Source organism: Myotis lucifugus, unplaced genomic scaffold, assembly GCF_000147115.1.
Source record: "Myotis lucifugus unplaced genomic scaffold, Myoluc2.0 scaffold_46, whole genome shotgun sequence".
NCBI classification, from domain to species: Eukaryota; Metazoa; Chordata; class Mammalia; order Chiroptera; family Vespertilionidae; genus Myotis; species Myotis lucifugus.
The window spans coordinates 9,722-24,860 of record NW_005871094.1 but is presented as its reverse complement, the minus strand read 5'-3'; the positions used below and the strand labels follow the sequence as shown (position 1 = coordinate 24,860).

Sequence of the window (15,139 nt, the reverse complement as noted above, 5' to 3'; positions counted from 1 at the left end):
AAAAAAATGGAGGTTGGTTTTTGCCAACACACACAAACTCTACGAGAAAAGAAAAAAAAAAAATTTTTTTTCCTTCTACAGAAAACACTAAGAAAACAGAGAAGTATGGGTTGGCGGGCCCACACAATAAAAAATATAAATAGGGCAACTCCGGTGTTTCGAGCCCCACCACGTTCACAAAGGGAGGCGGACTGATTGGGGGGGTTTATACTCTAACCGGTTACACACAAGAACAGGTGCCCCTTTGGTGGGTGGGGGTGGGGCCGCCGCAACCCTGTCACAACATATAGCAGGGCCGATCAGGGGTGTTGGTGCGGCTGCACCCTGTCAAAACACAGAGCCACAGGGCAATCATGGGAATGGGGGAGCTCCCCCCTATCAGGCACAGAGCAGGGCTGATCACGGGCGTTGGGGCGCCTTCCCCTGTCACACACAGAGCAGGGCTGATAGGGAGGTTTTAGCCCCGCCCCCCATCACACACAGAGCCGCAGGGCGATCAGGGGGTTTGGGCGCTGCCCCCTGTCACGCTGATCCCCGTGCCGGGAGGCATATTACCCTTTTACTATATAGAATAGAGGCCTGGTGCTTGGATAGGGGCTGGCTGGTTTGCCCTGAAGGGTGTCCTGGATCAGGGTGGGGGTCCCCACTGGGGTGCCTGGCCAGTCTGGGTGAGGGCTGAGGGCCGTTTTCCGGCTGGCGGGTGACTAAAGCTCCCAACTGCTCCTTTTTTTCTTTTTTTTTTTTTATTCTGGGCCAGCTTTAGCTCTGAGGCCTCGCTGCTGAAAACATCGATACAATGTTGCGGTCAGGCTGGCTTTCAGTCAGGCTGGTTTCTGGGGTTTTGTTTAGCTTCTTATTTGCAACATAGTACATAGTTGCTTAGAGTTGCAGCTGAGAGGCCGGCAAGTTAGGCGGGGAACGTTGGAGTTCGCCGTCACTGAAGCAAGCAAGCCTCCCTGCTCGCTTCAGTGCATGGCTGCCGGCCGCCATCTTGGCTGACAGTTAATTTGCATAAGGATATGCTGATTAGCCAATGGGAAGGGTAGCGGTCATATGCTAATTACCATGTTTCTCTTTTATTAGTGTAGATAGAGGCCTGGTGCATGGGTGGTGGACAGCTGGTTTGCTCTGAAGGGTGTCCTGGATTAGGGTGGGGGTCCAGCTGGGGTGCCTGGCCAGCCTGGGTGAGGGGCTGAGGGCCATTTTCAGACTGGCCATAGCCCCTTCAAATTGGGGGGGTCCTGCTGGGGTGCCTGGCCAGCCTTGGTGAGTGGCTGATGGCTGTTTGCAGGCTGGCCAAACCCCCCAGCAGGGACCCTCACCCCATGAGGGTGTGGCCAGCCTGGGTGAGGGCCTGATGGCTGTTTGCAGGCTGATCACGGCCACCAGCCACCCAAACTCTCAATGGAGGCTAGCTGGAAGCAGGTATCTGGAATTTATTTATCTTCTATAATTGAAACTTTGTTGCCTTGAGCGGAGGCCACAGCCGGCCAGGGAAGGCAGGAAGCTTGGCTTCCTCCATCACCGGGGCAACAGAGCCTCCTGCTTGCTCCAGCTCCCTGGCTGCCCGCCTCCATCTTGGTTGGGTTAATTTGCATATGGTCATTCTGATTGGCTTGAGGTATAGCGGAGGTGTGGTCAACTTGCATTTTTCTCTTTTATTAGATTAGATATCTATATAATAAAAGCCCAGTGACTGTTATGGCAGACCGACCAAGCGACCAGTCGCTATGACGTGCACTGACCACCAGGCGGCAGACACTCAATGCAGGAGCTGCACCCTGGTGGTCAGTGCTCTCCCACAGTGGGAGTGATGCTCAGCCAGAAGCCGGTCTCATGCCTGGTGAGTACAGTGGTGGTGGCGGGATCCTCTCCTGCCTGCACAGCAGCGCTAAGACCAAGCAGTAAAAAGTAAGCAGGCAGGCGGTTAGAAGTGAGGGGTCCCAGATTGCAAGAGGGTGCAGGCCAAGCTGAGAGCCCCCGCACCTGCACGAATTTCATGCATCAGGCTTCTAGTCTACATTAATAAAAGAGAAAGATGCAAATTGACCATAACCCCGAACATTTCCCATTGGCTAATCAGCAGGATATGCAAACTAACTGCCAACCAAGATGGCGGCTGGCAGCCACGCAGCTGAAGCGAACAGGAGGCTTGCTTGCTCCAGTGACGGTGGAAGCCAATGTTCCCGGCCTGAGGCAGCCCAGCTCTGAGCTCCGGATGCAACAACGTTGCAATTATAGAAGCTAAACAAAGCCCAGAAACCTGCTTTCAGCCGTCAGCAGGCTCAGAGCTTAGAGCGCCAGTGATGGCAACAGAGTTTCAATTATAGAAGCTAAACAAAGCCCAGATAACCTGCTTTCAGCAGCCGAAGCCTCAAGCTGTAGCCGGCCTCAGAGCTAAAGCCGGCTCTCAGTTCCAGTGACAGCCATAGAAGGTAAATAAATCCCAGAATAAAAAAAAGAAAAAAGAAAAACAGGAGAGGTTGGGAGCTTCAGTCACCCGCCAGCCTGAAAACGGCCCTCAGTCCCTCATCCAGACTGGCCAGGCACCCCAGTGGGGACCCCCACCCTAAAGGGGGTGCGGGCAGCCTAAAAACAGCCATCAGCCCCTCATCCAGGCTGACCAGGCACCCCAGTGGGGACCCCACCCTAAAGGGGGTGCGGGCAGGCTAAAAACAGCCATCAGCCCCTCACCCAGGCTGGCCAGGCACCCCAGTGGGGACCATCCCCAGAAGCCTTAGCAGCCGGTCTTGCCTTGCGCCCTGGGAACCGCAAATCAGCGGGTCCAGGCTGCAAGGCAAGGCCCGCCCCCAGAAGCCCCAGCAAAGGGTCTTGCCTTGGGGCCTGGGAACCGCCCATCAGCAGGTCGGGGCTGCAAGGCAAGGTCCTCCCCCAGCAGCAGGTCTTGCCTTGAGGCCCGGGAACCACCCATCAGCGGGTCCAGGCTGCAAGGCAAGGCCCACCCCTAGAAGCCCCTGCAGCGAGTCTTGCCTTGGGGCCAGGGGCTGCAAGGCAAGGCCTTCCCCCAGAAGCCCCAGCTACTTTAAAAATAGAAGGATCTCCTTTTGAACCAATCTGTTTAGATTCATGATTAGTAAAACAGTATGGAACTAATGAAATACAGTGATAGGAATTAGGAAGTGTGACACTGATGGTTCTGGGCATGTGAAGGGTGAGGGACAGAAGGGTACACAAGGTCTTCCCTTCAGTTCTGCTGGAGAGATGAGCTCTGAGGACCGGAGCTGCTCCATGCCCAGAGGAGGTGGGTGTGGTCAGTGGCTGTGTTACAGAACTTCTTGCCAAGCAGAGACCTTACCCGACCCACAGGAACCTTTTTACTCCAGAAAACAGAAACAGCCAGTTCCCAATGTGCAAGGGAAAACCAGTGTACCCTCCTGTGCACAGTGTCCCGATGGAGTGACGGGGGAGGTGGGGGAGGGGAGCAGTGCAGAGTTGTTAGGCAGCTGGAGTGGGAGTGGAAATGCCATGAAATGTCCACAGTCCTGGCTGTGCTCACGGCCTGGGCGGCTCCTCCAGGCCCTGGCTGAGGGATTAGGGCTGATTCTCTCAGGAAGGGAATATTCCATGGGTGGAAGATTTACAGGCTCAAGGTGGGCCGTGTGTTAGTTTGGGGCAAATCCCTCAGCATTCCTGCTGCCAAGCCCTCAAAGGAATGAGGCAGAGGCACCCCTCACCCCCAAGACCCCTTGTGGACATTTTAGCATCTACGTGATTTTTTTTTTAAATATATTTTATTGATTTTTTACAGAGAGGAAGGGAGAGGGAGAGGGATAGCGAGTTAGAAACATCGATGAGAGAGAAACATCGATTCAGCTGCCTCTTGCACGCCCCCTACTGGGGATGTGCCCGCAACCCAGGTACATGCCCTTGACCGGAATCGAACCTGGGACCCTTGAGTCTGCAGGCCGACGCTCTATCCGCTGAGCCAAACCAGCTAGGGCATCTACGTGATTTTTAATCCCTTCAGGGAGACTTTCTATCCTGCAGTCCCATCCCACCCCACTGTTGCTGTTTGTCTGCCAGCTGGGTCGAGCATCAAGGGGAAAGGGGTTTAATACTCACTGAAATACTACTGATCCTACCGGGAAACCAACCTCTTACTGTACTGTTGTAAATATCATACCCTTTATATCCTGTATATTGGCCTCTTTTAAATAAATTGAAATGTCTTAGAAAAAAAGAAGAAGAAAAGGCAAGGCAGGGCGGGACCCAGAAGACCCAGAAGCCGCCTGATATGGTAGTAACTCTATCAGTAAGCACTCTGAAAGTCAGTGGCATAAATGCACCAATTAATGGACAGATTATGAGGGTGAATCAAAAACAAAACCCACTTTAAATATAAAGACACATATAGATTAAAAGTAAATGAATTAAGCTGCAGCCTGTTTTTCTCAGTGGATAGAGCATTAGCCCGTGGACTGAAGGGTCCCAGGTTCGATTCCAGTCAAGGGCATGTACCTCAGTTGCTGGCTTGATCCCTAGTCCTTATCAAAGCATGTGCAGGAGGCAACCAATCAATGTGTCTCTCCCTTTCCCTTCACTCTCTCTAAAATTCAATGGAAAAATACCCTTGGATGAAGATTAACAAAAACAAAGTAAATGGATTAAGTAACATTAAAGAGATTATAAGAAAAATATATACCAAATTCTGTTAGTTGTATAATGGTTTTGTTTAAATTATTAACACCTAAGAAATTGGGTGAAGGGTACATATAATATGCTGTAATATTTTATAGTTTTTTAGATGTATGAGATTATTTCAAATTAAAATATTAAAAAATTTAAAAATTAATATAATATTAATTGAAATGTATCTGCATTACATGAAAAATCTCCTAATTGCTTCTAGCATAATTTATTAAATTGTGCTAAAATTTACAAGGGTTCAATTAAAAGATATCTTAATTCTAAATGATATAATAGAAAATATATAATAGTGCAGTTATAAGCACTTATCTGAAAATACAAATTTAAAGAAGTGAATTTAAAGAAGGGATTAGCCAAAGAATATATATGCACAACCCATGGACACAGACAACATTATGGTGATGGCCAGAGAGAAGTGGGGGGCAAGGACTGGGTACAGGGGGCAAAAGGGGGGAAATAGGGACATCCTATATAATAATAATAAAGGCTAATATGCACATTGACTGAACGGCAGAATGAACGCTTGCTATGATGTGCACTCGCCACCAGGGGGCAGATGCTCAATGCAGGAGCTGCCCCCTGGTGGTCAGTGCAGTACCATATGGGGAGTGCCACTCAGCCAGAAGCTGGCTCATGGCTGGCCAGCGCAGTGGTGGTGCCAGGAGCCTCTCCAACCTCCGTGGCAGCACTAAGAATGTCCTAGTAACAGTTTATACCTGATCCCTTGGGGACCTAAGCCTTTAGTCGGACATCCCCAAGGGCTCCCTGGCTGCTAGAAGGATGTCTGACTGCAAGCTTAGGCCTGATCCCCTAGGGAGTGGGCCTAATTCGACAGGTGGACATCCCCAAGGGGTCCTGGACTGTGAATGGGCGCAGGCTGGGCTGAGGGACCCAGCACATAAATCTCAAATTTTTGTGCACCGGGCCTCAAGTATATATATAAAAACCTAATGTGGAAATTGTCACGTCAGGAGTTCAACCGGGAGACTGGGAGTTCAATCCCTCACTATGACATTTGTTGACCACCAGGGCATTGTGCAAAATAAAGGAAGGACCTGGCCAGCAGCTGGCAGCTGGAGAAGGGAGGCCCTGGCAGGCAGCTGGCAGCCAGGGAAGGGAGGCCCTGGCCAGCAGCTGGCAGCCAGGAGGTCCTGATTGGCCCTGATCATTGGCCAAGCCTAAGGATCCTACCCGTGCGTGAATTTTGTGCACTGGGCTTCTAGTACAGATATAATTGACATATAACATTATGTGAATTTGTGTATAACATGTTCATTTGAAACACTTATGGATTGCAAAATGATTACCACCATAATGTTAGCTAACACCTCCATCTCTTCACATCATTACCATTCCTTTTTTTATGGTGAGAAACATTTAAGACCTATTCTCTTAGCAACTTTAAAGTATGCAATACAGTATCATTAACCTCAAATACCATGCTGTACATTAGCTCCCCAGAACTTACTCATCTCATAACTAGAAGTTTATACCCTTTGACCAACATCTCCCCATTTTCACTCAGGGTTAGCTGTCTAATTGTTGGCCTTGTTGTGGGATAAGTCTCATACCCTGCCGTTTTGGTGACATTATCGTTTCAAATAGACATCCAGTAACTTCTTAGTAGGAATTGACAAAATTTCCCTGGAGTCTGAGTACAACCAAATGAGAACAAAAGACCAGTAAGAGGAAATCTAAATCTTTGCATTAATTTAAAACTTCACCAGCTTCTGCATTGCCCGTGACAATGTGAAGGATCCAGTGAAGATGTCCACACAATCATATTTCTTGCTCAAATGAAGCACATCCTTTATCAGAGTAACATGAAAATAAAGGGGCCAGGTCAGCACAACTATTCAGGTACATGCTCCCTAGTTACACAGTGAGGAAAAGTATAATTACTGAGAGTCAAATAGGAAATTAGCACTGCACAGAGGAAGGCTTGTCTCCAAATTAGGTCCTCTGTGGTTCAGGTGAATCTTAAAGTCTCTGAATCTTTAGGTCCATTATTCTTATTTTAAAAATAATTTTTTATCTTTCAATTACAGCTAATGTACAATATTATATTAGCTTCTGGTGTACAACCCAGTGATTAGACATTTATATAACTTACAAAGTGCTCACCCTGATAAATCTAGTACCCATCTGAGACCACACATAGTTATTACAATATTATTGACTATACTAGAGGCCCGGTGCATGAAATTCATGCACTCAGGGGAAGGGGGGCCCCAGCCTGGCCTGTGCCCTCACACAGTGCATTAGCCCCACAATCGATCTCCCCAAAGAAGATAGGCCCCACCCAACCATCCACAGCTCCTCAATGGATTGCCCAAAAGAGGTAGGCCAGAGCCAGGTGTCCTGCCCCTGGCATCGCCGCATAGAGCCACGGGACCTGCCTCCTTGTCGCACACACAGCATCAAGTCCCCGCCAATCCACTCGCATCTGCTGCACACGCAGTCTCCTGCTGATAAATTGTTACAGTGTGACAGCGTGAGGGTGTGACAACCACATAGGCTTTTATTCATATAGATTCCCTATGCTATGCTTTACATCCCCATGACTATCCTGTTACTACAAATCCAATTTGTACTTCTTAATCCCTTCATGTTTTTCACATATCCCCCCAACTCTCCTCCCATCTGGCAACCATTCAAATGGTCTCTGCATCTGTGAGTCTTTATCTGTTGCTGCCTGTTGATTTATTTTGTTTTCTAGGTTACAGGTATAAGTGAAATCATATGACATTTGCCTTTCTCATTTTGTCTTATGTCACTCAGCACAGTTTCCTGTAGGTCCACCCATGCTGTTGCAGACGGCAATATTTCATTCTTCTTAATGGCTCAGTCATATTCCACTGCATATATACACTACTTCCTTATCCACTCACCTACTGATGGGCACTTGGGTTACTCCCATATCTTGGCTATTGTAAATAAAGCTGCAACGAACATATGGATACATATTCTGGTATTATATTCATTTTTAAAATATATTTTTTAATTAATATCAGAGATGATGGAAGAGGGAGAGATAAAACATCAATGATGAGAGAGAATCATTGATCAGCTGCCTCCTGCACGCCCTTCATTGGAGATCGAGCCTGCAACCCGGGCATGTGCCCTTGACTGGAATCGAACCCGGGACCTTTCAGTCCTCAGGCTGACACTCTATCCACTGAGCCAAACCAGCTAAGGCAGTTCTGATATTATAGTCTGATAAAGTTATACTATGGGTGTCAAGAGTTATATCAGCTTATCCTATACTCAGATGAAACTTCAGCATAAACATTTTTATGCAGTAAAATGAATGAATGCATTGTAAAGAATAAAGAGCAGTACCCTTTTCTTTGAAAGAGAGTGGATGTCGTTAATTATCCTCTTTTTATTCTTTCAGCTGTGGGGTACAGATTTTGAACCAGAGAGAGTCCTCCCATGCCTGCAGAAGACACTCCAGGCCCTCCAGCTAGATTATGTTGATCTTTACATCATGGAAACGCCCATGGCTCTTAAGGTGAGTGCAGACACCTAAAGGTTTGGCCTCTGCTCTTTGGCAGCCATGAGCCAGCAGCCATGTGCACAGAGCTAGTTCATTACTTAGCACCACAGAATGTTATCGTTTTGTTACTGCAGGTCAGACAGCACTGACCTAACCCAACAAATGCCCAGAAAGATTATGTGTAACAGACTCAGGCTAGGATCCCATGGTTCTTGATTCCTAATCCAATGCACTTTATTACAACATGTCTTTACAACTGTAGTTTAAATTCTCTCCATCAATCCATCACATAGTCACCTAACGGTGCTCCATATTTTAATTTTCCAGCATCCAGACACACCCTTCTTCCCACTCATATACTTATGAAAATATCCCTGTATGACATAATGCAAAATAATATATACAACTGAAAACTTACTCACCTTCCACCCCCAAAAAGGGAAATAACCCAAAGAATGGTCAGGTTTTTGGGGGGTCAGCAACAAGATCAGGGTGATAGCTATTCCTCTGGTTCAAATGCACTTCTTCCTTAAACTTTCTCAATCTATGGACTCTGTGTTAATTTAACCACCAACAACACATCCCTACTGCTTTCAAATGTCTCCGAGAAAGGAGAGACTGAAAATGAAACTGGTCATTGAGGTGCCCAGATTTCCTTCACATGAGCAACCTGGCTGCCCTTGTTCTGTTCTCTGGAAGCTCTTTCCTTGATGACTCTTCTCTATGGTAACATCCAAGAGAGACTTTGGGAAAGATTCCTCTTGCGCATCCTTGATACGAATTTACAAGCTTCACAATGGCCTTGATTAAGCAAAGGCTTTCAATGGCCAGTTTGGGATTTCGTGGACAGTCAATATCCCTTAAAAATTTGCTTGGCTTTCAGTAAATTCACATTCAGTCAGCTCCATTAAAGAGTAATTAAAACTAGAAATCTTCTTGTATCTAATCTTTAGCCTGTGGTTTCTGCATCTTAGTAAAGAAATATCCTATCCCCCCTCATCTAGTAAGTCCTTAGCTTAATGCCCCTTCTGACTTGAAATAATACAAAACAGGGAGGCACAGGTCATGCATTCTTTGCACCCAGTCTCCATCTCATTGGATGGTGCTCCTTTGTTGGGTGTGGCATCATTGGCCTGAGATCTTTTCTTCAGAGAGAAATGGACAAGGATTCTCCCAAAGTCCAATTTTATTTCCATCTAGGATTCTTACCTTCCTGTCCTGGCTGACACAGACTTTTCTAACTCTAGAAGGCCCAGAGCTTAATTTCTCCCATTTGGGGAGGCATCTAGAAGCAGAAAGTACCTGTTTTAGCAAAATATGATCTTACCACTCGCCTTACAAACCAAGTAGCAATAAACACATTTATATTTCTTCAGGACCTGACTGAAGACTGCAAAAATGGCCAACAAACTAACACCCAATGTTTTCTTACTAAGTCTCCTAAAGCTCCAATCTTAGTATGCCCATTGTCAGAGTCTCAAGGCACAACAAGGCAACAATTTAACAAGATGCCATGCTATTGCATAGCAAGAATATCCAATTCTCAGCTGGAGAATCCTCACTATCCACAATCCCATACTGACCTACCCAATTCCACACTCTTTGTTCATTACTTGCTATACCCAACACCTTTGTTTTGGTCATAACTCTTGTTATAAATGGCAGAAACCCAACTCAAATTGGCATTAGCAAAAAATGGAACTAAGAATTCCAAGGCATATCTAATTCCAAAGGACTGGATCCAGAAGTTCAAACTATGTATCTACACTCTGGCCCTTTCTCAAAAATCTCTTTCTATATGATGGCAAATGCCCATTGATATTCCAATCCTTCCTTATCAATACAACTTAAGAATTCAGAGGAAGAGAGACTACACATTAAACCTCCTAAAGAAACAAAGATCAGCCTTGCTTGGGTCACATAACTTTTGCTGACTAATCTTTGTGTAAGGGCATTGGTGTCTGACATCTGTGGCCAAGAATTGGAGCTGGGTCAGCCCACACAATGTGCAATGAGCTCCTCTATCAAAGAAGGCTAAGGATAGTAGAAAGCAAAATAACCGATTTCCACTGCACTCATTAATCAGAGGTCACATAGCAAGCATGGTGGTATGAAGCATTGGCTACAGAATCAGGGCACCTTGTTTGAATCCCAGCTCTGTCACATGTGAGCCAGATGACTTGGTCAAGTTATTACCTGATCCTTTTACATATCACCTAAACATGGTCCAGTGGAAAGAGTATGAACTTTGGAGTCACACAGAAGAGGGACTGACTTTCAGCTTTATAGCGTATTAGCATACTGTCTTTGATATTCCTGAACTTTCCTTCAATTTCATGATTGGTAAATTGGAGATGATACCAACTCATTTGCCAAGTATTGTGAGGAGTCATTAGTGTTATATATGTGAAATTACAGACACAGTGCCTGACATTTCATAGCTAATAAAATGTTATAAAATCTTCAGGTGGAAATATATATTCCAATATACAGAATATCTTCAGTTTACAAAAGAAAAGGTTGAGGCCCGAGGCAATGAAATAGCTAACTCAGGTTTAAAATCCATCAGACTGAGACCAGATCCTGGATCCCCTGATGCCAATCCCATATTTGTGCTTCTACACTGTACAGCCCCTAATGCCTTATGCTTTTAAATGAGGAATGACATTTTAAAAAGATAAATGAAGTTACTGACGAACAGGAATGAGAATCAATAGCATGGATTTTTAGAGGGTTGAAGTATTCTTCTAATACTGTCCTACAGTAGGAGCAGGAGTAGCGGGAGAAAGACCATGGAATGATTCTGATGAGGGATGAGTAAGGTAGGCACAATGGACGCTTAAGAGGAACATCATGGAAATAGCTAACATGGGTTCAGAAAAGACAAGGACTTAATAAAAATCAGGGTAAGTAAAAAATATTTAACACAGTGTATGATAGAGGCATAAAACCATTCTGAGCAGAAGTAAAATGGGAAATGCAAAAGGCAAGAAATAAGGAGAGAGACTGGAGTGGAAATATGGGCCATAGTGTTGAGAAGTACAAAGAGCTTGGGAAGCAGAGACAGAAAGGGTAATTAACATGAATGATTATGTGGCATTTAGGAATAAGCGAGACAGGAGGAAACTGAGTCAAAATTGTGTTTGCTAAAGAAAGTGTTACCACGAGGGGAAAGTTTTGTCAGGTGAGATGCAGAAGAAAAAAATATAATATAATGAATTTTGTCCAATTGCTTGATTTTCAATAAAAATTCCTATTATCCTAAAAAGACTTCAATGCTGCCAACCATACCAAATAGACACTGTACGTATCCTTATATTATTTGACTAAAGGCCCACTGCACAAAATTCATGCACTTAGGGGGTCCTTCAGCGTGGCCTGCACCCTCTCCCAGTCCAGGACACCTTGGGGGATGTCCGTCTGCTGGCCACCACCACCGCTGCGCTCACCAGCCATGAGCCCGACTTCTGGCTGAGTGGTGCTTCCCCTGTGGGAGCGCACTGACCACAGGGGGCAGCTCCTGCATTGAGTGTCTACCCCCTGCTGGTAGGTGCACATCATAGCAACCGGTCCTTCAGCTGTTCCGTTGATTTGCCTATAAGGATTTTATTATATAGGATATCTTTCAACACAGTTGACCATTATCTCCTGTACACTTTTTCTTCTTGTGACTTCTATAATATCACCCGCTCTTGATTCTTTGGCAGCTTGTCTACCAACCTCCAAATGTTGTTATGCCCAGAATAGTACTTCTATTCTCAGTATTCTTGTCTTACTGAGCCACACTGTGTCTATAAATGACTTCATATAGTTGCAAGGATTATTATTTTATATGTAAGGGCTACCGACTTTTGTCTACAGCCATGGCCTCTATCTAGGCATCTTTCTGAGACTTCTCTGTTTACCTGCCTTCTCAAATAGCCACTTGAACATTTGGTCATTTCAAACTCAAAATATTCATAAAGAACTCTTGATTGCTAACCCAAACTCAGGAAATGATTACCAACATCCACCCCAAGAGCCTAGGAATCATCTTTCATTTCTCTCTATTCCATTTTGAAGCCCATAATAAATGAGTCCCATGTTTAGATACAGCCAAAAAAGAGAAATCTGAAAGATAACGTTCCACACCAGTTAGCCTTAGTTGGGAAAGGATCACCCAAAAACCAGAAAAGGGGAGTTGACACTAGCTATGGTGTGAAGTAGGAAAAAGAAATGCTGAACTCCTGGAGGGCCCAAAAATGAAAGAAAAAAAACCAGTGAGCAAGTCCGCCAGAACTGAGAAGTAACATGCCGTGCTCTCCTCAATTTTGATAAGGCTAGACTGTCAAACACTGAGTCTCAACCTCTACTATTTTTTGTAATATATGTTATTGATTTTTTACAGAGAGGATAGGAGAGAGATAGAGAGCTAGAAACATCAATGAGAGAGAAACATCAATCAGCTGCCTCCTGCACACTCCCCAGTGGGTATGTGCCCACAACCAAGGTACATTCCCTTGACTGGAATCAAACCTGGGACCCTTGAGTCCGCAGGCTGACCCTCTATCCACTGAGCAAAACCGGTTAGGGCTCTACTGTTTCTGATGAGTAATTCTGTAATTAGGAGAAAACTCATGGCTTAAGAACAATAATCTGTTGATAAATAAAGGAAAAATGAATGCCAGTATAGGATAATGAGATTAATGTGTCACATATTTTGCCAAAATGAAAGAATTTTTGGACAGTCCCATAAAAGTAATAAATATATATAAATATAATTTCTTATATAATTATATAAACACTAGAGGCCCAGTGACCAAACTTGTGCACGGGCGGGGTCCCTCTGTGTGGCCTGTGGGGATCGGGCCCCAGCTCGTGCCCCCAGCCTCACAGCCCCAGTTCGCACCCGCATCCTTGCAGCTCCCATAGCCCCACCTGGCACCCGCTTTGTCCTGGTGCTGCCCCATCACCTGCTCTACCATCCCGACTGCAAAGCAATTAATTGGGGACGGGCCCCCTGCCCTGCTCCCTCAGAGCCTGAGAGCCTGGCAGTGGCCCCACCCCCTGCCGCTGCTACTGGTCACTGTCTGAGGAGCAATCAGTCATAGCCGCCCCCCTCCCCTCACCGGGCTCCTCAGTGCCTGGGAGTCAGGCCGAAGCCCCGCCCCCTGCCACTGCTGCTGGCACCACCCTCTCACCTGCTCCACCATCCCACTGAGGTCCCACTCTCGTCAGGTCCCACTAGGGCTCGTAGTGTCTCCACTGCCGCCAGCTGCTACCACTGTGTCACCAACACCCACCATTTCTGTGCCACCCCCTGGTTGTCAGCGCACGTCATAACGAGTGGACAAACTCCCGGTCAAGGGGACAATTTGCATGTTAGGCTTTTATTATATAGGATATAAATAATTAAACTTGAATTGCTTTTCCAGAGCTAGGGTATATTGGCCTAAAGACAATTCAAATTCCATCATTTCAATTCCCAGATATAAATAAAAAGAATTACATTTGTTTTTGTCTTATTTTCTCAGCCTGGAGATGAAATTATTCCTAAAGATGAGAATGGCAATTGGATATTTCACCAGACAAATCTGTGTGCTACTTGGGAGGTAAGTTCAAGTGGGCCTTGTATTCTTTCATTTTAAAAGACTACATTTTTGAATTGTGATCTGATTATTCCTATTTGATTTAGGAAGAGATGCAGCCTTTACCCTCCCATTCCAAATTCTGGAGTCATGGAATATACTCTAATGAGTACAGCATTGCTTTCTAATGGGTGTCCCCCTCTAGGTAACAGTTGAAGACCTGAAGGGTGGAGTTGTTTTGAGGCGTGAAGAGGCAGCTACTAGTTTTCTGGTGCTTGGGGCTCTCTACCCAAGAGACAATATACTGACTCCTGATGTCATCGGAGCTGAGTAATTTGGAGTCTGGTGTTTCCCTCTAAGGGTCTGCCTGACAGGTTAGCCAGTATCCCCAGGAGAAAATAAGCTCATTGCTCAAAATAACAAGGTATTTATTTCACAAAGAAACAACATATCTCAATTACAGATCCCAACATAAACAGAACAGAGAACCAAGGACTTTTGAATTAGCCAATTAATATATTAAAGGTGATAAGAAAAGATATTAGCAATGTGAAATAAGAAAACATTTTTAAAAACAAGTATTAAGTAATAATTAGGAAAAATAAAACACAATGCAATAGATGGGATAACTATAAAATGGATATAAAGAAAAAGGGATCAAACTGAAAGATCAGAATGAGGAAATCTCCCAATATGAAGTGGGAAAAGACAACAAAACAATTAAATATGAAAGAAAACCTAAGAGATGTACAGTACTTAGATTTTCAGTACTCACATAATAGAAAAACAAGAAAGAAAGAAAAAGGTAAAGAGGTCATAGTTAAAAGGAAAAAAAAACAGAGATATTGAATGAGCATAGATTTCCCAAAGAGTGAAGAGAAGGAAACCCCACACCTAGACACAATATAGAGAAATTTAAGCATATCAAATATAAAGAAAACGTTAATGCTTCCAGAGTACAGCAAACAAGTCAGTAAAGGGGACAAAATGGAATTATTAAAAGATAATCCAAGACAAGGCAGGAAAAGAAAAACAGAAGGTATATGAATAGATGAGGAAATAAAAAAACAAATACCAAGATGAAAGATTTAAACTCAGTGATATCAATAATCACAGTACATATACATATTTAAAACAATGCAGTTAAAAGGCAGAGGTCAGAATGCCCAAAAAGCAAAACCGCCCTATATGTTATATACAAGAAACCCCATTTTTAAAATAAAAATGTTTATACAAACCCTAGAGGCCCGGGTGGCAAAAAATTTGTGCCCTCCGGGGGGGAAGGGGGGGTCCCTCAGCCCCGGCCTGTGCCCTCTCGCAGTCTGGGGCCCCTCAGGAGATAACGACCTGCTGGCTTAGGCCTGCTCCCGGGTGGCAAAGGGCAGGCCCAATCCCTAGGTGCAGC

General features: G+C 45.0%; 1 protein-coding gene across 1 annotated transcript in view; it reads left to right on the top strand.

Moving 5' to 3' along the window:
• LOC102430403 (3-oxo-5-beta-steroid 4-dehydrogenase-like) overlaps positions 1–15,139 on the top strand; it is a gene marked incomplete at its 3' end in the record, with an annotated part of 170,632 nt that overhangs the window by 151,161 nt on the left and 4,332 nt on the right. The window contains exons 3-4 of the mRNA XM_006088302.3: positions 8,066–8,182; positions 13,681–13,758. Of these exons, the coding sequence (XP_006088364.1) occupies positions 8,066–8,182; positions 13,681–13,758 (195 nt within the window). The remainder of the gene's footprint in view (positions 1–8,065; positions 8,183–13,680; positions 13,759–15,139) is intronic.